This window comes from Setaria italica, chromosome II (genome assembly GCF_000263155.2).
Source record: "Setaria italica strain Yugu1 chromosome II, Setaria_italica_v2.0, whole genome shotgun sequence".
Taxonomy (NCBI): Eukaryota; Viridiplantae; Streptophyta; class Magnoliopsida; order Poales; family Poaceae; genus Setaria; species Setaria italica.
In genome coordinates, this window is record NC_028451.1 from 46,214,758 (window position 1) to 46,236,172 (window position 21,415).

Here is a 21,415-nt window from a genome sequence, read left to right on the forward strand (position 1 = left end):
GGGCGGGGGCGCGTTGCTGTAGTTCTTTCGCTTTCGGGGGCTGCTACAGCACAAGCACAACATTGTGGATGTTACATTTACAGACTACAGTTCGACAACAAAACCAGTGAGGGGAGGGGAGATCCTAGCAAATGTTTACAGGATTGTGTCGGTCAGCGTCTCTAATACCGGGGTGGGGGGGTGCTGTGCCTTAGCCTTGCTCCTTGTAGGGAGTCCAGATCAGCTTGCTAACGTCGACGTCCAGGCCGCCCCGACCCGCCGCCTTGAGGTGGCGGTCGAGGACCTTTGGGTCCGCGCAGATGACGTGCTGCCCTTTGCGGTACTGGATTAGGTCCAGGCTCTGCAGCGTGCTCAAGATGTCATCTGCTTTTATTGCCGTCATATCGCTAAGTTCCTGCATCCAAGTGCAAGAGCTTGTTAGAAACAGATGTGACTGCAGGATGCTGTCATTTGGATTCAGAAACAAATATGAATGGTAGAGCTGTAGAGGAACAAGTTATATGCATTTCTTCATGAATTTATTGTATGGAAAGTGAACTCATAAGATCTGCCACGACCATGTGCACTCTACCAACAGACACTGTGGTACAGGTCAGAGACAAGAAGGAAACAACAATTGACGTTCAGAATAAAATTGTTCCATGTACTATCATCAAATCGTCTGCTTTGCATAAGTCCAAACGATTTCAAAGGCTGCAGCAACAAGAACAGGAAGCCACAGGCAGGAGAGCCAGAGTGCACATGGATCAAATGTCCTTCAATGGAGGAAGTTTCTGCAGATTTCACTAGTTGCACGTGGCCCTGTCAACATACACTGTGTCTTACCATTTTAGAAATAATGCCATTCGGTACACTTCTTACCTGGCTTGAAGAATCTGAACCTAATATGTTTTTTTTGCTGTAATCCTTGCACATATATGTTACAGCTGCCTATGATATGGCATTACTATATACAAGTTATTATGTCTTCTCTATGATATTACAATGGTTTCAGCAACAGACATGATTATCCTAGTTCAAGAAGAGGGGGGGAAAGCATTGACTGCTCATATAACGGTTCCTCTAGCAGTTTTTCAGTAAAAAATCTACTGCACATAAGAGTTAAAACCAGGTATAATAATCTACTGCCTCCCTGAATGGCAGTGCCACAGTACATTATGCTGATGAGTGATGACTATAATCCCACAAATATCCAGAAAACACCAGATGTTGATATGTACAGCAAAATGGGCTGCTTCACATGCAACCAAAAGTTCCAGGGCTCAGACAAGACGTGAAGGAAGGCTAAGGTGAAAAACCAAAAGTTTCACAGCACAGAGGAACGTACATCTAACTTTGCTGCCCGCCTGGCCCCCACTGACCCTTTAGGGTATGTTTGGTAAGAGGAGATTGGAACTAAACTAAGGGGGTGTTTGGATCCTGGAGCTAAAGTTTAGTCCGTGTCACATCGAATATTCGGATGCTAATTAGAAGGACTAAATATGAACTAATTACAAAACTAATTGCAGAACCCCTAGGCTAAATCGCGAGATGAATCTATTAAGCCTAATTAATCCATCATTAGCGAATATTTACTGTAGCATCATGTTGTCAAATCATGGACTAATTAGACTTAATAGATTCGTCTCGCGATTTAGCCTAGGGGTCGTGAAATTGGTTTTGTAATTAGCCTATGTTTAATACTCCTAATTAGTGTCCAAACATTCGACGTGACAGGAGCTAAAATTTAGCCCGGGGATCCAAACACCCCCTAAACCCAAACATAACTGAGGTCTGCGGTGATCTCCCATGTCCAAAGACCTAATAAGTTCCAGAATACTACTTCTAAATGTCCTTATTTAGGGAATGCTTGATTAACACAGCATTGCAGCACAGCAACCTACTTGTCAAGTATAATCGACGAAAAACAAGACGAGGCAACCCTTTTTTTTTTGTCGCAGAATGTATGATCAAGGGGTTAGGTGGGTAGTTCGAGGAATTAAAACCAAGAGAAAGAAACTCTTTCTAGAACTGTTGTGCCATAATTCAATCAGCTTTTGAAATTTGTACAACCAAAAAACAGGGAAGGTCTGGATTGAAGGAAGGCTGTTACCTTTATAGATATGTTGCCCTTATGTTTCTTCAGAATTTCTAGAAGCACTCTAGTCCAATAACCTCTATAACTGAGCAGACCAAGATCAGAAAGAGGACGCTCCGGTGTCCCAACTTTACCTTCCTTCTTGGAAAGCTCATATGCTACAACAGTAGAAACAGTTCTTCCATGAACAAAATGACGAGTACAAAAATTGTTTTTGGGGCACAAGAGACTCAAAATTTAGAGATTAGGTAATGTAATATACAACTCAAAGGCCATACTTACAGAAAGCAATCAGGAACTTTCCATATCCTTTTCTTTGATATGGAGGGAGAGTGAGAATGCAAGCCAAATTATAAGATTCTTCGGAGTGCTTTTCCTGCAAATAGAAAACCCTATTTAAAAAATGTAGCTAGATGTTTTCTATTAAATCACCAATCTCTACTGCTGCGAACCATATCTTGTATAGAAACTCTTGAAGGAGCTTAACAAAAATAGCATTCAGTTTCACAGTAAAATTAAGTTTCATAGTTTTGTATTGTCGTGAAATGCGAACTTTACCTTAGAGAAATATCCCACCATATGACATCCCCGGTCATCACATTCACACAGGACATAAAACAAGAATAAATCAACGTCATAGTATAACGTCTTGTGATCAAGAAATAGCTTGGCCAGATAACAAAGATTCTGTCCGTAAACCTTGTTCTTCTTGCCATCAACCTGTCATTACGCAAGCATTCTTCAAATTACTATCCAAAGAGTAAAATCAAGCAGTCTGACAACAGAAATTCTTCATTCCACCAATTGCGGCACCTACCCCTGCATGTTCTTGATTCCTGAATAATACATGTCGATGATGGCTTTTAAAAGATTTTTTGATTGACCAACCACAGCTGACCAAAATATATTGGTAGCATACTTTTCCAGAATCAACAAAGTGGATAAACTTGCTAACAAAGAAAAATACATGTACTTCTTTTACATTTTGCTAGAGACTCTAAGACATTCTAGCCAACCCCAACTTGGTTGGGATCAAAAGGTTTTGCTGTTGTTTAATGCATTGTACCTAGAATGGGAAAACTCTGAGCTACATAACTACTGCTAAAATAAGTGTAAGTAACTATTTTTGCAGAACTGCAGCAAGAGCCATCTTCTCAAAAGTGGCGGAAGTAAAACTTTGGCACCCAATCAACAAAATATGTCAATAAGAGCACTAGGATAAGATGTCCGGAAAGAAAAATACTTACGGAAAAAGTTAAGATGGATGCAAAACTTTACCTCGAACATCGACAGAGTTCCACTTCTATAGATTTCATCACCTGGGGGATGTTTAAGGTCGCACTTCTTCTGTAAAATCAAAGAAAATGATATTCAGAACCAGTTGTGCCTTATGGCACTTTAGCTGTTAAGCATGAGAGTTCTACTGAAACAAAAAGAAAAATATATCATAGATCAACTCAGGAATAGTCTAACAGAATGTGGTACATGTGCTACGATGCTAGAAAGGTTCATCTTAGATATGATATTGTATAACAGTAAACTGTAATCATGACTTCAGCTTGTCAAAGAAGGCTTTGCTACTTAATGTATTTCCTTGCACTTAAGAGTGAAAGTTGTTGTGATCGATTCTTGCAGGAACTGCCAGAAGGCATACACCATGGTGGTGCCTTGCGGTCAATGTACATAAACTATTAGACTAAACGGCTAACTAGCCCAACTAGTCGGCATCTAGTAGGAAGTCACTATTATCTGATCAAACCCCTAGTTTAGGAGGTAAAACGTGGGGTAATCGGTTTTACTGTCTACATGATTATATTTGGCATTAGTCAGGATGGGGGCTAGGCAGTTCTTGGCAGTGATTAACATGTCTAGGCAGCCAACTCCGAAATGGCACGTCCAGTCACGTGATGAAATATTTGGACCAATGATTAGACACCTGTCCACCATGTTTTGGGTGTCTGTGCTTGCGAGTTGTGACCTTGTCATGTGTCGTTGCTCTGCTATTTGAAGTACTGTATGATTACTCATTGAAAATTGATTAATTGCAAGATGTGCCTACCTGCCTACTGTATGATTAATTCCATACATAGATATTTGTTTGTGTAAATATACGGATGTTTGTGGATACAGCACAAAACCAGACCTTCTATTTGCTGTTTTGACAGCCTAGTTCCTACTTCCTAGTCTCGGGGTGACCAATCGCATAGCACCTAGGTTACCACTAAATAGAAATCAATGAAACATGAGTCGAGACAAACACAAAAGGAGCTAAGTATGCTAGAGGAGTTTTGATCTCATAGTAGAAGCATGCATCTGACAAATAGGCAAGGTACAAAGGACTAACAAGTATAGCTCACCATGTGCCTCTGAAGCTGTTCTTTGCGCTTCACGAAGTTGAGGCAAAATTCACAGAAAAACAGCTTCGGGCAGTCATTGTACTCTGGTGGAAAAGGAGAGAAATACCATGTATCTATCTCATATCTCCCAAGTTCTATCTTCGCAATATTTTTCACCTTTGTGAATTCTTCATGTTCCCTCAAGCTGGCTGCATCAAGCTCCTCATGTCCTTGCTACAAGAGAAATCGAGGTCAAATGAGCAGGAAATGTTTTTTTTCCCCACCAAATGCATCAAAAGCTAATGTCCCAGCTACCACTCAGATAATAAATCATCACATAACATTTTGAGTTAAAATAGTAAAAGTATAATGAGTATAAATGCCGGCAGCATACCTCCACATGTGTTTCATCAATTTTACGTTTTTGATGCCGTGTCATCTTTAAGCTTGTTGCCTGGACAAATATAAAAATATCATTATATTAAACATTCATATTGCAAAAGCAGTGCTGTCAATAAAAGTTATACACATTGCTTCATGAAAAATTCGCAAAGCGGTGCAGCCAGTGAAGAAATTAAAATGGTATAGATATCTGTACAGCAATATAACAGCATAGATTTCACTTACCTTATCTTCTACTTTCTCATCAACATCAGTCTCAACAGTATCAAGATCAAGTTGCTCAAGCTTAACCCACTCATCGAGTCTTCTATTGACTGAGAATTCAAATCATTTAAGTTACATTAGCCTTCAATTATCTGAACAGACTGCAGTTATATTACAAAAGAACGCCCCAATTTCTAACTAAAACTGTCGGTAGAGTTTGTGATTATACTAAAAATTCTCGACCAACAGAATGATAATTGCTGAAATGGGCAGATGAATGAAATGGAAAGCTCAATTCATTACAAAAACCCTTCGAATTGAACGTCTTCAACACCCCATTAACCAGTGGGCTGTTAAACCCAAATTTCCTAAATCTGAAGAGCCCAAAACCTAACCCTAGACACGAAGAATCCTGATGATTGGGAGGCAGGGAGGCTCCTTACACTCGGTGTAGTGGACGTAGTACTCGTAGTCAGCGGGGGAAGAGGAAGAGGAGCCCTTGCGGCGCTCGATGACCTTGACCGGGTGGAGCTTCTGGTCGCGCCACCGGCACATCACGCGTGTGCCCACCTCCAGGGGCAGGTGCGCCGCCCACGATGCGGACGCGGCCGAGGACCTCAGCCTCCTCTCCATACCTCCTCCGTTCGGTGCTGCGCCCGCCCCGTTGCACGCCGCGCCGCCGCCGCCGGCGGCGGAGCCGTTCTCCGGCGCGGTCGACGGTTCCATGGAGCCCATCTCGTCGTCGGAGCTGGGGCAGATCCGATGTGATCCGGTTCGGGGTTGGGCCTTCTGGACTGTTTGGGCTTTGATACTTGAGTTATCTTCTTGATTGAGGAGTTGCGGTCCAGATGATTCGTTGGTGGGGCCCGCATGTAAGAAGCTTTGTCTATTGCCAAATGAAATAGACGTGTGGGCTAACTTGAGCCACGTCGACCCAGTTTAGGTGATATTGGGCCTTGCCAGCCCCATGCAGACGACATTTCTTCCCTCTTTATTTTTCCTTGGAAACACTGACCTCTCTTCTTCACACGGGTCATGGACATATTTCTCACTATCTTTAAGAAAACAGTTTAAGATATATTATTCCTTTTTTATCATTGCTTCTTTGTGAACGACGTTATGGACCTGAAGAGCCTCCATGCTTGAAAGGAGCTCGCGAAGTAGCTATTGATAGTTCGACTGAATTGTTCAAACTCGTATGCTGAGATGATTTGTTGCATTCCAAGTTCCACTAATGGTACTGTGCTCACAAAACAAAGAGAATTTGATGAGTGAATATGAATCAAATTAGCAAAAGGAAACTGTTACAGATGTACATGTACTTGTCACTCAAAAGAAATCCTCGTTCATCCTAATGAATTTTCATTCCCACAGCAAAACGAACCAACTCAGAGGCTCAAGCTTAAGAGGACAATCCCCTGTCCTTGGCCAGAGCCTCAGCCGCCCTCCTCCCGGACACCAGCGCGCCATCGAACGTGGCCGAGCACCAGTGGTCACCGCAGACGTACAAGCCGTCGCCGATCCTCGGGTCCCTCCCGGCCGGCGTCGTGGGCGGTGTCTGGTCCGGTTGCGTGAACCCGATACGGTACGTCCTCAAATGCTTCCACGACGCGACCTCTCCGGAGCCGAACCACCCGCCGAGCTCCCGGACCACCTCGTCGGCCAGATCGGCGTCCTCCCTGTCGGCGAACGAGCCGACGAGGGACACGGATACCAGCACCTTCCCCGCCGGCGCGTACGACGGCGCCACATTGGTGGCGAAGAACATGTTGTTCACGATCCCCTTGCCGGACCCGTTGAGGAGCAGGATGGGATCCTCGACCAGCGCCCGGTCGGTAGAGAAGTAGAGGCAGACGGTGCTCCTCTCGGATTTCTTGGGCTTCTCTGGAACTGATAGCTGCGGCAGGAGCTTCTCGGCCTCCGGCTGCTCGACGGCGACGATGACGCCGAGGTCGCCGGGGATGGTCTCGCCGGTGTCGAGCGTCACGCCGGACCTGCTGATGGCGGCGGCGCGGGAGTTGAGGCGGACTGAGCCGGGAGGGAGGCGATCCGCGAGCTGCGACGCGATGGCGCCGATGCCGTCCTCCGGCAGCGCGTTATCGCCGAGGGCGAGGCGCTTGAACACGAGCTGGAAGAGGCGGGACGACGTGTCGAGCGCCGGGTCGAAGAATATCCCGGCGAGGAACGGCCGCAGGAACCGCTCCACGATGGACGGCGAGAACCCGAGCTGCTGCAGGTGCGTTGCCGTGGTCGTCTCCGGCGCCGAGAGGATGGCGTCGTCGGGTGTGGCCGCCGCGCGGAGCCGCGTGAGCCCGACGAGGACCTTGTCGGCCAGGGTGCCCACGGGGGAGAACACCGCGGAGAGGGAGCGGAGCGGGAGGCGGAACGGGTCGGAGAGCAGGTAGAACGGCTCCCCGGCGCCGGTGAAGACGAGCGCGCCGGGGTAGAACGGCCGGAGCCGCAGCGCGGGGAAGTCGAGGAGGCGGCGGCACTCCGGGTACGCCGTGAGGAAGATCTGGAAGCCCCGGTCGAGGCGGTACCCGTCGACGACGTCGGTGGCGACGCGGCCGCCGAGGCGCCCCGAGGCCTCGACGAGCGTGAACGGCACGGAGAGCGAGGTCAGGTGCGTCGCCGCGGCGAGCCCCGCGAGCCCGCCGCCGACAATGACGGCCTTGCGGGCGGCAGCCGACGGCGTCGCGGCGGAGGCGGCCACGGTGAATCGGAGCGCGGCGGCATGGCAGTGGGGCTTGGACGGCGCGGAGAGCAGGTGGGGCGCGTGGACGGGCATGGGCGTGCGTTGCGGTCGCAGCGAGCCAGCAAGTGGCGGGAAGCGGCCGGGCCGGTTTGGCTATTCGAGTGGTTTAGGAGCTCGTCCATGGAGATTGTGGATATGGTGGATTAGTGGATGGAGTTGGCGTTTGCGTGGAGACCGTAGCTGAGATACTGCTTGTGGGCTCACTTGTGAGTAGGTGTGTGTAGGCTCGGTCCAGGGAGGAAGAGAGTGGTGGTGCCCGCGTTATCCTCTCTGAATCTGCTGCTGCTGCTGCACACGGAACAGGAGAACTGCTTACAGGATCAGATTGCGCTGAGGGTTGCTTTGGTTCGCTCCTCTAGAGCTTGTGTTTAAAACTGCTGGGTGATGGAGCTGGAATAAGGATTGGTTGTGTGCAAAACTCTTACAGAGGCAGGAATAAAAATTCCTTTTTTCTAAAAAACGAGCTGAGATCGAAATTGTTGTGATGGCATGGGCACGAAGATTAGCTTTTGCTGTTCCAGATTCTGCAATGAAGCACCCAGCCCACTCTGCTCATCAGATGCATGATCGTGACGAAAAAGGCAAGATGGAAAGTGCATGACTGCTGCCTGCCTGCCTAACTGCATTTCTTGCCCAGCGTTGTTGATAAGAGAACCTGTATCGATTTCCAATCTCCTGAAAATGGCATGGCATGGCATGGCATGGGGTGGACTGGAGAACAGGGTGCGCCACTCGCTCCAGCGCCATACTGCGCAGTGCTCCGAAACAGGGAAGGGTTCAGTGGCCGGCAGCGGCGACGCACGTGATGGGGCGGCGTCCCCCCGAGAGGCGCGGGGGCGTACGCGCGCACGGCGTCAAAGCGACGATGGTGGACGGGGTGACGCGGCCGCGCGAGAGCGGCACGGGCACGCGGTCGCCGCACGCCACCGGCTCATCCGCGAGTCGTGGAGGCGCCGCCCGCGCGCGCGGCGACGGCATTGCTTGCCACCGTGCCGCACCCGGGCGCCTACGTGATCAGATCTCGCGGCGTCGCTCTCGCGCCTGGTCTCCTCCTCCGGAGCGACGAAGACAGCCACGAAGATCACACCATCATTTCCATCGCTTTCGCTAACTGAAGCCTGAAGGGGAATCGGCCGCGGCTAGCTCTTCGCCAAATCGAAAGGGAAATCAAAGTGCTCCGAGAAAAAGGATGCAGGGAAATTGCCCGAGGCGAGACGGGTTCACGTGCCGAATAAAGTAATCCTTCTTCCGTTCCGTCCATCGTGCACGCAAAATAATCGACGAATCTTGTGCGGGTAGGCTACGTCTTTCCGGGACGGCTACCAAAGCACCTTTCGTCTCTTCCTTTCCCCTGTCCAGAACTATGCCTGGGGCTTTCTACGCTTTCGTCGCCCACCTGCCAGTGGCTGCGCTAGATGTGGCAAAGACATGGACGAATCAATTCGTCCCCTTTTGTAACAGCAACACCTGCGAGGAGATGATCGATATACAGTTATACACGGTGAAAAGAGAAAGCTTCTTCGATCAGGTCATCATGGTCTACTTCGTGGTTGTCGCAAACGGCAGCGCCATTTCTTTTTAAAAAAGAAAAATAAACCGGCAGTGTCATTTCATCTTGTTCTATTTGTATACAATTAACAGTCGGCTCAAAACTGAGTGCACACGAACAACAGCTTGCCAGGCGGCGAGCTCGGAGTCCAGACTCCAGACGGTTCAGGACTTCCCATTTTGTATCAGCAGACAAATGCAGAAATGCAAGTTGCTGCGAGCTCCAAACAAAGCCCAGCTTGTCCTACTGCCATCAAAGCATTCGCCGCTGTAGGATCGTAGCAAGACCGGCTGCGGCGACGGCTGGATTGGTTGCGAATTCGCGATCCGTCGCACGGGTGTTCGGCTTAGAATGACGACGCAGGAACGCCGGATGCAACGGCGGTGGATGGTGGGGCGCTTTCGGACATGGACGACCGCGGTTGCCCGTGGAGGAGGGAAAAGGGCTTCTCTTTTTACTCTCTGCCGTTTGTGTGACGCATTCTCATTTTCTAACGGGAGTTTTAGTTGAGGCATTCTCTATGCTAATGCTATATAAGATACTCCGTAGATGATATATTGATATGCATGCCCAAAAATGGTATTATCCCTCTATTAAATTCTTGTGTCTATTTCTTGATATAAGCAACTTTGTCAGTGGTGTTCTTGAATCTTTTGTTCCAGTAGCACAGCAAGCTAATAATAGATGATCAAAGGCTGACGTCCTACATTGCCTAAGTGCTTCCGAATGTTTGATTATTGCATACCTGCATTACATGGTAACTGAACTTAAATGGGATTGCTTGACAGTTGGCCCTAGCATTTCAAGCTAACGAAAGGCTAACCTCACAATTAAGTATATGAAAGGAAAAAAGTCAACGGGGACAAAGAATACTTTTATAGAAAAAGGTAAAGGTCGATGTCTCTTCTACCGCCACTAAAATTGGCAAAATCAACTGAAAGCCACACATGCAGTCATGCAAAAACGAAGTTGACTCTTAGAGGGAATCACACATAGCACACAGCGTGCCCACAGTAGAGCTATATGTTTTCTGCAAAAAGGAAAGTCAAAAATAAAAGATAGTAAGAAAATTCTCTTACCAATCGAATTTTTATTATCTTTCTCTCTCCACCTCATCTTCCTCACAACTTCTCCAAAGTCCTTCCAAACTTCCCGCTGATTCCAGCACCGATGAACGCAGGGGCGGATCTAGCAGTGGGGGACGGGGGCTCGCTGTGGAACCCCTCGAGCCCCTGGAATATTAAAGTTAGTGTTTACCTTATCAGTAATTCATTTATTCATTTGTTATGTGTAGATTGCTCTATATGAAGAATAAGGTGTATCACAATGGGCGTCACGTATCATCTACTTCGTTCGATATGGACTAATTCAAATTGCATATTTTACATATTTTACTTGTCCCTGTGATGTACTTTGAGTTATCCTCTACGTTTCTCTATAAAACTGCTTTAAATTACAATGTTGGTCTTGTATGGGGTATGATGAAACTTATATTATCATGTTGATGATCTAGCGCTCTTATAAGTTCAGCCCCCTATATGTTTTTTTGATCCGCCATTGGATGGACGATAATAACTGAATAGAAGAGTACGTTCGGTATCTAGGACCTCTCAATTGAGGTTTCAACTGAAAGACGTGGAAAATAGTGACGGGTAGTTTTATTTGCGTACATTGATTAATGAAATTTTGAATTTCAGCTCAATAAAATATTTTTGTTAGATTAGCATGATAGATTCTACCATCTAGTTAGGTTACAATGCAAATATGCTTATGGGATATAAAAATGTGATGAAAACGATTTAATTGGTTTGGGTTGTTTTATATAGCTGTATGTATAGGTGCGTGTATAAAACTATATATGTATAGAATATGTATGGAATTCTAAATCTGAACATATACTCTTGCTTAAGGTTTCTTAACAGGCAGGGAAAATATTTTTTTTTCTGTTTTGTTATTTCCTTTTAAGAAATTAAGAAATAAATCAAATAAGAAAAAACTTCTAGATTTTTCAAAAAAATCTCATTAAGTATTATAAAAAACTAGAATGAATTTAGTTGTTTAAATTGAAAAGATGAACCGATTTTATTATCTAGCTATTATATTAAAACTATCACCCTTATGTTGCTACATGTTCTTACTTACTACGTTATTATTCGTTTGTTCCTAATATGTTGGTTTCGCTTCACAGTATGTTGGTGCGTTATCACTGATAGTCCTCTTTTTACAAGTATAGTAGTAGAAGGCATCTGTGAGTGGCATCTGTTTATTACGTGGGACCCACACAAGGAAATAAAAAAAATTCATCGCTTAACTTCCGCTCTATCCATTCATTCGATTTCCCCCGTACTCATCGTCATCCAGCCAGTCGCTTCCTCTTCGTCTATCGGCGCCACCCACATCTTGCTCCATCCTCGCCGTCATCCAGGCGCTGCGCATCTTGCCGTCCTCGCCGTCACCTAGGCAAGCGCTCGTCCTCCCCGTGCCTAGCCTCATTCCCGCTTCGAGCGCTAGGCCACAGCGCCTCTAGCTGCCATGAGCAGGAGTGCGTTCTCCTCTTCTTCTCGTTTCCATCCACCTCTCTTCTATACTCCACTCCAAATCATTCCAATCAAGTGCAAAATCGAGCCCCCAATTGCTAGATGTGGAGGCCTTAGTTACGGATCTGGAGGTCTCTTCTATACTCCACTCCAAATCGTTCCAATCAAGTGCAAAATCGAGCCCCCAATGGCTAGATGTGGAGGCCTTGGTTACGGATCTGAAGGGGTTGGACGTCATTGAGGGGGTGTGAGGTCCCGACCTCCGCCCCGTTTGCGTTGCCTGCCGACCGCGCTGCCCCCCGGGAGACGACCTCCATTGCAGGTTGGCATGACAGTGATTAGATCGACCAGTGGTCCCGACCAGATGGTGCCCGAGGTGCTGGGGTCACCGACGAAGATGACGATGCGGGAGGAAGTGGTGCTTCCCGTCGGTAGTGGAGTGGCCGCCTCACGGGAGGGCAGCTCTGGAGGGTTGACAACGGCGGATCCGTTGGGTAACAGTGCGAGTGACGACGAAGGTAGGGTAGGGCGAGGTGCATGAAAACAGGAGCTTTCCTCTTCACCATGCCGTCACCCTGACCGCCGTGGCACCGGCCGCGCCGCTCAGTGGCCGGCGCCTAGGGGCCCACGGCTAGCGTGGGCACGTTGGCACGGCAATCGGAGTAGCACAGGCCCACGCGACAGTGCACGGGGCTCGCGGCGGGCGACGCTGTGCACAGGAGTGCGGGACCGACGTGGCTAGACACAGCGCACGACCCCCGCGGTGGCTGGCGTGGCCAGCTTAGCGTACGGGAGCGTGGGGGCTGACGCGGCTGGGCACAACCTGTGTTCTCGATGGTCGAGCCTAAAATAATTAACTCGTAGGATGACAGGTTGATTACGAAAGTGTTGAGGAATTTTTTTCAAAACAACCACGACGGTCGGATGAAACAACCACAATATGGATATAGATAAAAAGATAATATCTATGAAAAAAAAGGGCGACTTCATAATAACCGGTAATAAATAAAGAAAGGAAAAAAATAACGGCAAAGAGAGTCAGCGACTGGCTGCCACGGTCCGTCGAGTTGTCCGAGCGCGTCGCGGCTCGCTGCCTGTGCGTGCTGAGCGTTCACGGTTTCGCCCCTCCCGGCCTCCCTCTCATCTCTGTTTCTTTCCCCGTTCCCTTCTCCCTGTCGCTCTCTCCTCTCTTGCTCTTCCTTTCCTGGCGGCGACGACTGGGCGAGCGGCGGCGCTATTGGGTCTTCGCCGGTGACGAGCACCCACCAGGTATGCCCTACCCTTCTCCTCCCTTCCTGCTGTGCGAAACGGAGCACCCAAACCCTAATATAAGCTATTTGTGTTCGGATCTGACCCAGTTACAAATATTACCTACTAGCTTCGATTTTTCTTTGAACGAAACTACCAGCTTCGATTTTGTTTGCAAAAATTATCGGGTGTACATGCGTACACCTATGTCCTATGCTGGGTCGGCCCCTAATCAGGTTATGCTTTTTCTTCAGCGTGCAAGATCAATCCGCCCAAAAGGTTGCGGGTGCAGTTTATTTTCCAAAGAAATTGGGGGTTCAACTGAATCACATGCTCCACGTTAAGGTCGCCCCTGAGCTTGATGGCAGAAGGAAGCTGTAGCCATAGGAGGAGTGGTTTCTCCCCTGGGCTGGCTGTGTTATTGTCTGGCGATGAAGCTAAGATTAGTCCCCAGAAGACACACTTGGTGTCCTATCATGACGAGATTGGGCATCAGGCTGTCGAGAGGACTATAGAGCGCATTCTTGATCTCCCTCACAAGTCAGTGGTCCGGCCTCCTGGACTGATCGATGCGGCCTTTGTGCGCTCAGTGTTGAGGAATCAGGCTAGAAAATTTGATCTTGACTGGGACAAATGTATCCCTGGATACCATGGTAGTGTCTTGATTGATGACAAAGGTTCTGGGCAGAGCAAGGTGGTTCTTGATGATTCAAGCATTTGCGGTAAGTTCAGGAGTGTCAGGGGACCGTTACTTGTTGAGAGCTCTGCCCCATTCAGCAGTGCTAGGGCTAATGCCTGCGTGTGGAAGGGCAAGTGGATGTATGAGGTGACCCTGGAGACTTCTGGAGTCCAGCAGCTTGGATGGGCTACTCTCTCTTGTCCTTTTACTGATCAGAAAGGTGTTGGTGATGCTGATGATTCATATTCATTTGATGGCCGAAGGGTGACTAAGTGGAACAATGACCCAAAGCCGTATGGCCAGCCATGGGCAGTAGGGGATGTGATCGGTTGCTGCATCAACTTGGATGCAAGAGAGATCACCTTTTACAGGAATGGGACATCTCTTGGTGTTGCATTTGGTGGAATTCGCAATGTGGAACCAAGCAAGGGCTACTATGCTGCAATCTCCCTCTCAGAAGGTGAGCGTTGTCATCTGAATTTCGGCTCACATCCATTCAGGTATCCTGTTGATGGGTTCGAACCAATGGAGTTGCCACCGCGCTCTTCGACATTCACGACGTATCTTCTTAGATGTTTGTTCCGATTGCTAGAAGTTCAAAATCTGGAGAAATCTGAATCAGCATACTTTGAGAAACTGAGGAGGGTCAAGAAATTCGCACCACTGCAAGAACTCTTTCGACCAATTTCAGAAGCGATATGTGCAGAATTTTTCAGTGCTATTGAAGTGAGCCAAGGGTGCCTTGAGTATATTGCCTGGGGCTCATTGACCACTCTTCTCTTAGATGTTTTCAGGGCGCGTGAGCCGCATGATCTCTCATGCCTTGATCAGATTCTCGACCTTTTCCTTCAGTTCCCAGGTTGCACATCATTATTGCAGGAGCTCATCGTGGCACTTTCTTGCATGTGCAAAGTTGCACCACTTGTGTTGACAGAGTGCCCATATTCTGGGTCATATCCATTTTTAGCACTGGTTTGTCACCTTCTTAGGCATAAGGATGTAATGTGTCTATGGTGGAACTCAGAAGATTTTTCATTCTCATTTGAAGGGTTTCTTACAAGGAAGATACCAAATAAGCATGATTTACAGTGCCTCGTACCATCTGTTTGGTGGCCTGGGTCTTCTGAGGATGAGGTTAGCATGACACTGACGATGACAACACTCTCAGATGCAATCAAGAAGGTAAATATTCCTTGCCTCTTGGAGAATTTTGCTGTAAGCTGTTATTTCTCCTGATGATAATTAGGAATTCTTTGTTGCACAGAGAAGTATGTTTTATATTTCTTTCCTGCTCATTTAATACATAATGTTGCCACAGCAACAAAAAGCCCGAGTTTCTGCTATTCTGTGAGCTTATGCTAGCATCAAATAATGTTTCAGGTTGATGATTCTTATTCTACTTTCTTCCTGAATTGAATCATGGTGACACGTGTATGCTAACGCTACACATTCTTTAGTTTGATTAGCATGATGTTTGCAGTTGACATAGTTTAGGGCTCTTTGTTTTTGTTAGTAAATCGCATTGTTGTGACTGAACAGCTATTGCAGTAGTGAACTTACGCAGTTCTGCTATCTTTTATTTTCTATACTTGTATGCTACTTGATATATTTGAAATTCTTTGTTTGTTGTTTTTGGGATTGACCTTTCAAGACCTTTTACTTTTAAGATACTATTGGTTATAGATATCTGAAGCTCCCTCCCTACCTCCCTGCCTGCCTCTGATATTTTGTCATATACTCACATGCTTTAATCTTTCTATGCAGATCGAGGAGATGCATCGTGAGCTTTGCAGCTTGGTGATATGCTTTATTCCACCAGTTTCTCCCACTCAGCCTCCAGGCTCTGTATTTAGGTCCTTTGTACAAAGTTTGGTACTGAAAGCTAGAGGTGGAGATCATAGGATGATTGTCAATGGGACTTTCAACAATACTGTGCTTGTTTCATTGTACACCGTAATCCTCCATTTGTTGTCTGAAGGATTTTCCATGGATTCTTCTGGGTCTGCATCATCCTCTAAAGTGAACTGTGGTAATGGGGTTGGATTTCTTCACAAAGGTGGAAAGAGGAAGTTTCCGACACAATTACTTTTCAGGAATGATGCCTATTATAGCGTAATTCCTAGAATTGGTGGATCACCAAGCATTTTGATGCATCACCAATTTGATGATGTGGAAGATGAAGTGCAGTGGGATGAAGGCTGCATGAATGATGAAGAGACACACGTAACACACACTACAGTACAGAAGCCTTGTTGCTGCTCAGTCACAGATGCTACTATTGGCCTAAGATACAAAGAAAGTGCTAAGTATGTACCATCAACTTCAAAAGGCCCATGTAAGCCCATGCCTGAAAGACCTGCTCATGTTGCTGCTGAGTGCAGTGGGAGAAGTCTGAGTGATGAGATCGAAGACAAGGCTAGCACAAGTACTCAATCAGAAATTGAATACGGATACCAAACACTTCACAATCTAGAAAGCATGCCAATGGCAACTCAATCTTCATCTGAAGCACTTAAAGAGGAAGAGCTACTTGATGTTATGTTATTGTTATATCATCTGGGCATCTCACCAAATTTTAGGCAGGCAAGTGTTGTTTTTTTTAAGCATACAAATACACATATATGCTGCAGTAAGGATTCCTATCTTTGCATCCTTGGAGATACTCGCAACCTACAAACTAAATGACAACAGTTCCCAACTAGCCACTGAATAAGTCGCCTTAGTCTCTTTAACGTGCATGTATTCAGTCACCTAGAAACTGCATGTATTCAGTCACCTTAGGTGTTAGTGCATGCATGCATTTTGCTTTTAAAAATATGCACAATGCTCATCAGCCAACGCATTAATTTTTTTTAGACGACTTCACTTGGTGGTGATACTATGGGACATTGGATCCTCATCTGTAAAGCAAATCCCCCTGTTCAAGAACACAAGGCTGTTATAGGCAGTTGGTTGGGCCAACTGGGCTTATTGGGCTGGTTAGGTTGTGTTTTTTGGGTGCATACCCCCTTCTCTAAAGCAGGATGGGTCAGCCTCGTTACCCAGGCCAGACTTTTGCAAAACGTACCCCTAGCTAGGCTTGCTGGAAATGCTCCACTGAGTGTTCTAGCTAAGCCAGGCTTGAACAAGCTATTGGCCCAAATCCCCTCACCTCCCATGGTGGTCTACTGCAACCTTACCTCCTGTCTTACCGCCGTCACCACCATCTCCTTCACACCTGCGCTGACTGAGTCTGGCGTCGGAGGAGCCCCTCCTCGGTCCATTAGGGTTAGGGTTGGTAATCTTGCTTATGCGTCAAGTAAGCCTCTTTATATAAGGAGGGGAGATGTATCAATCAAAGGAAGCAAGAAGAATATCAATCTTGCTATCCCACAGTCCCCTTCTCCTATCCGTGCCCTTATGATGCGGCTGCCATTCTAGGGCTATCTAGATCTAAGTTCATAACAAGGCATATTAATGTTTTGACCTAATTTCAGAATTAGACTTTTACAATTGTTTCTCACAATATCTAGCATTTATAGTGGTGAAAGCATTTTGAAGTATAGTTTTATAAGCTTTATAAACTACAAATACTTATAGTTTGACTAAGTTTTGGTCAGAATATGCAAACTTTTTCCAAAATAAAATATGCCTTGTATTTTTGAAAGTAGGGAGTATCTACTTGTTCATTGACTTCCCATATGACCTATCATCAGCTTACTATGATATTAGTATATCCTGATTTTAATATATATTATAGTACTGACTTATGTTTGTTCCATACAGGCGTTTTATTTCATGTCTCAGCAGTCACAATCCATTTATTTACTGGAAGAAACTGACAGGCAGATACGAGAAAAATCATGCGCAGAGCAAGTAAGGCGTTTGAAAGAAGCCCGGAATAGCTATCATGAGGATTTGGTGGATTGTGTACGCCATTGTGTTTGGTATGATTTCTGAAATAATAAAGCTTCTATATTTTTCTCGCTACCATGGCAGAATGGTTAAGTTTTTTGCATGTGCTACAAGGTTTAGAATTGTGCCACAGACATGATTTTTGAATTTAGTCGTGATCTGGAATATTCATGTTAAAATATTTACAATGGGTTCAACTGGTTAGCTAGCCAGTAGGAGAGATGAAAGAAAGTATTTTAAACATTTGATGCCTTGCAGCTGTATAACTTATGAGATGCTCAACAATTTATGTTCTTTGATATGGATATTATTTATGCAAGTAGCACTATGAGAATTAGACGTACTAAGCGTTTTTGCAATCCTTCTTTGGCCACTGAGTTAATCTGCTGTTTTTTTTTCTTATGTTGCATTCAGGTACCGGGCCACTCTTTTCTCTCCATGGAAGCAAAGGGGAATGTATGCAACTTGCATGTGGGTTGTGGAGCTTCTTTTGGTCCTTAGTGACTCAAAAACCATTTTCCAGTATGTTCCTGAGTTCTATGTGGAATCGCTGGTAGGTTTGTTGTTTCATTTAGTGTTATGTTTTTTTCCCATCCACAATGAGCATATTTACCCAAGAGGATCTTCTTTTTATTATCTTTGCAGGTTGATTGTTTCCATGCCCTGCGAAGGAGCGATCCTCCTTTTGTTTCGCCTGCAGTATTCCTCAAGCAAGGGCTGGCCTCATTTGTATGTAACATTCATTTTGATTCATCTTAATTCATTACCTTCTTTTTTGTTTGAAATCTAATTGCACTGATCTTTGTTGTTGATATTAATGGTATTGAAGGTTTGCAGTGAATAGTAGCTATAGTCCAGATCTTAAGCTCAGAGAGATAAAAAGCCTATTTTAAGTGATAGTTTGGTTGAGCCAAGTCATTATTATTTCTTGATAGCTTTCAGCATGCTGTTAAGTGCTTCAAGTTATCTAAGGGTTCTGTTCTGTCACTAATAGGTCACTCTGGTTGTCAAGCACTTTGACGATACGAGGATAGTGAATCCAGACTTGAAAGATCTTCTTCTTCAATCAATTTCAGTCCTTGTACAGTACAAAGAATTCATGCTTGTTTTTGAGAACAATCGGGAGGCTATAAATAGAATGCCAAGGTCACTTTTATCAGCTTTTGACAACAGATCATGGATTCCTGTTAGTAACATACTTTTCCGACTCTGCAAAGGCTCAGGATTTGCTTCCTCTAAGAATGGTGAATCTTCATCATCCGCAACTTTTCAGGTATTTTTAAATGTTGCCACTTATGTTATATTTTTGTTCAGTCTTCTATTCAATTAGGTGTATGAATTGCGTGAGTGTTATAATATTATGCAAACTATTGATTTGATTATCTGTTTTTCCCCTCCTGAAGGTTCTACTTAGGGAAACATGCATTCATGAACAAGAACTGTTCTTTTCCTTCCTCAATCGACTTTTCAACACACTCAGTTGGACAATGACCGAGTTCTCCATGTCGATCCGAGAGATGCAAGATAAACACCAGGTGGATTATCACTTTTTTTATTATCCGTGTACTGATCGGTGGTAGCCTGTAGTGCTCATATCTTTTAACTTCTTCTCTTTTATGCAGCTGTATAGTAATGAAATTTAGTGATAGGAATCATTTTCTGGTATTTGGTTGCTCCAGTTATTCCAATACGATCTATCAGGAGAGGCACAATCTATGTTCCTTTTTCCCTCTGGTGTGGCCGTGCAACTACGAAAATTTGACCATACATATTTTATTTTCAGGTTGCTGACCTGCAGCAAAGGAAGTGCAGTGTAATTTTTGATATATCTTGTAATCTTGCGAGGATCTTGGAATTCTGTACCCGAGAGATTCCTTGTGCATTCCTCGCGGGACCAGATATGAATTTGCGGAGGTTGACTGAATTGGTTGTCTTTATTCTCAACCACATCATATCAGCAGCTAACGCAGAGTTCTTTGACATGTGAGTCAACATCTTAATCTGAAGTTTCTGAAAAAATTCGAGCGGTAGAATGTCCTTATTGAAAGTCTGAAAATGTGCAGCGCTGTTATTCTTGTAAATTGGTGTATGATCTTTGAAACCTATGTATATTAAATTATGTTCATAAGTCATAACCTAAATTAAATTGCTAATGTGATTCATTTGAGCTCAGTGAAGTGAGTTATTATGCTTCCATCTTGGTAGGTCTACCTTTATGTTTCATGGTACATCTATCTCTTGATCATGCAACAACTAATTTTATGTGTACAGCCTACAAAAGTTGGTGGGCGTAATTTTTAACCAGTAGGAAGCTTGTGTATGCAGGACTCTAAGACGGCCAGGGCAGCATCAAGAGAAAACAAATCGTACTATGATCTTGGCTCCTCTTGTAGGCATTATCCTCAATCTTATGGAATGCAGCAGCACATCAGAACATAGGGAGCTAAATGATGTGATTGCAGTGTTTGCAAGCATGGATTGTCCCACAACAATCCATTTTGGGCTGCAGTACCTACTGAGCTACAACTGGGTTAGTTTTCTTTCCTTTCCTTCTTCTCCATTTTATATCCGATTTCCTTAATCAGCTTGATTTTAAGTTTTTTTTATGGTTTTTTATCTATTTTTTTGGTTGACACTGGTTTTCCATTATGCATGTGTTTATATAGAGCAATGTTCTCCGAGGGGATGCCTCCCTTGCAAAGCTAGCACAGCTTGAAGAGTTCTCTCATTACTTCCGACGCATTACAATGGCTGTGGACGGTGAAGATCGTATCCTAAACACAGGTGACGAGGAAAAAGATGACACCTGTTGCATTTGCTACAGCTGTGATTCGGATGCAACATTCCAGCCATGCCATCACCGGTCCTGCTTTGGCTGCATAAGCAGGCATCTCCTGAACAGCCAGAGGTGCTTCTTCTGCAATGCAGTAGTAACATCAGTTACAAGGATAGCCGATTCGTGAGCGATGATGCACTCACGGCCTCCTTCGGTGTAATGATCCGAAGGAAGATCGTGCCACTGACCTGTCTATCCATTTTGTTTGATGGGAGGCGCCGGCGGCTCGGAGATCTCTCCTTTGCCTTTCCAGGAAGACCGCACTGCCTTTGTGCAAAAGGTCAGAAACGGTTCCTCTTTTTCCTTGTAAAAAGGGTCAGGTAATAGTAGAAAAGATTCAATAACATTATTGCAGAAGGAGGTTTCTGTACAAGGTGGGAAGCCAGTACCACCGAAAGGATTAACGGAATCGCCAAATTTTTGTAGTTTGTAGGAAGATTCCACGATGTAAATATGAGATATGAAACGGAGAAAGGGGGTGGCAGATCAGCATCAACCATTTGTAATTAGCCAAAATAAAAGAACTAGATGCTTTATATTGGAAAGAGAGCTCTAGTCTTCTTTTTGTTCCTCCCCACGGTGTAGCGCTCAGAGTGAATAAAATCTTGTTTCCGGCCTGGTTGTAACATGCTATCAGCTTGTACTACTTCAGTGATCAGTTTCAGGAACAAAAAAAAATCTAAAGCTGCTTCTCCAAGCTTGGCCTGTTCGCTTCAGCTTATAAGCTGGCTGAAAAGCTGAATCGGCTGATTTGTTGTGAGAGAAAAACACTTATGTTAAGCAGCGTACGTTTACGCTACCCTGTCAGTTATACCATTGTCTAAAGCCAACTTTTGCCCACGCACGCTAATACTGGAGGGCTGTTTGCTCGTTTTGCTCCATAAAGAAGCGTATTTCT

General features: G+C 45.3%; 3 protein-coding genes across 3 annotated transcripts; 1 reads left to right on the top strand and 2 right to left on the bottom strand.

Annotated features, from left to right (window-relative positions):
- Positions 1-17: 17 nt before the first annotated feature.
- LOC101761969 (putative MYST-like histone acetyltransferase 1) lies at positions 18-5,825 on the bottom strand. The gene is made up of 9 exons (XM_004958331.3): positions 5,463-5,825; positions 5,041-5,129; positions 4,808-4,867; positions 4,435-4,647; positions 3,356-3,424; positions 2,636-2,797; positions 2,360-2,453; positions 2,093-2,235; positions 18-394 (listed from the first exon to the last, which is right to left on the bottom strand). The coding sequence occupies exons 1-9, from the start codon at positions 5,752-5,754 to the stop codon at positions 191-193; spliced, it is 1,326 nt and encodes a 441-aa protein (XP_004958388.1). The 5' UTR covers positions 5,755-5,825; the 3' UTR covers positions 18-190.
- A 450-nt stretch (positions 5,826-6,275) lies between these two features.
- LOC101762384 (protoporphyrinogen oxidase) lies at positions 6,276-8,036 on the bottom strand. The gene has a single exon (XM_004958332.3). The coding sequence runs from the start codon at positions 7,805-7,807 to the stop codon at positions 6,422-6,424; it is 1,386 nt and encodes a 461-aa protein (XP_004958389.1). The 5' UTR covers positions 7,808-8,036; the 3' UTR covers positions 6,276-6,421.
- A 4,915-nt stretch (positions 8,037-12,951) lies between these two features.
- Positions 12,952-21,150, top strand: LOC101763193 (E3 ubiquitin-protein ligase RKP). Its single transcript, XM_004958333.4, has 11 exons — positions 12,952-13,129; positions 13,363-14,969; positions 15,552-16,370; positions 17,553-17,713; positions 18,096-18,234; positions 18,327-18,410; positions 18,676-18,954; positions 19,085-19,216; positions 19,465-19,664; positions 20,007-20,211; positions 20,348-21,150. The coding sequence occupies exons 2-11, from the start codon at positions 13,470-13,472 to the stop codon at positions 20,642-20,644; spliced, it is 3,816 nt and encodes a 1,271-aa protein (XP_004958390.1). The 5' UTR covers positions 12,952-13,129; positions 13,363-13,469; the 3' UTR covers positions 20,645-21,150.
- The last annotated feature ends 265 nt before the right edge of the window (positions 21,151-21,415 follow it).

Coding starts and splice junctions, on each gene's coding strand:
- LOC101763193 (XM_004958333.4), top strand. CDS start 13,470: ATGGCAGAAGGAAGCTGTAGCCATAGGAGGAGTGGTTTCTCCCCTGGG. Junction 18,235..18,326: donor AGTTCTATGTGGAATCGCTG/GTAGGTTTGTTG, acceptor TTATCTTTGCAG/GTTGATTGTTTCCATGCCCT. Junction 19,217..19,464: donor AGATGCAAGATAAACACCAG/GTGGATTATCAC, acceptor TTTTATTTTCAG/GTTGCTGACCTGCAGCAAAG.
- LOC101761969 (XM_004958331.3), bottom strand. CDS start 5,754: ATGGGCTCCATGGAACCGTCGACCGCGCCGGAGAACGGCTCCGCCGCC. Junction 3,425..4,434: donor AACAGCTTCAGAGGCACATG/GTGAGCTATACT, acceptor TTGATTTTACAG/AAGAAGTGCGACCTTAAACA. Junction 395..2,092: donor AGGGCAACATATCTATAAAG/GTAACAGCCTTC, acceptor ACTTGGATGCAG/GAACTTAGCGATATGACGGC.
- LOC101762384 (XM_004958332.3), bottom strand. CDS start 7,807: ATGCCCGTCCACGCGCCCCACCTGCTCTCCGCGCCGTCCAAGCCCCAC.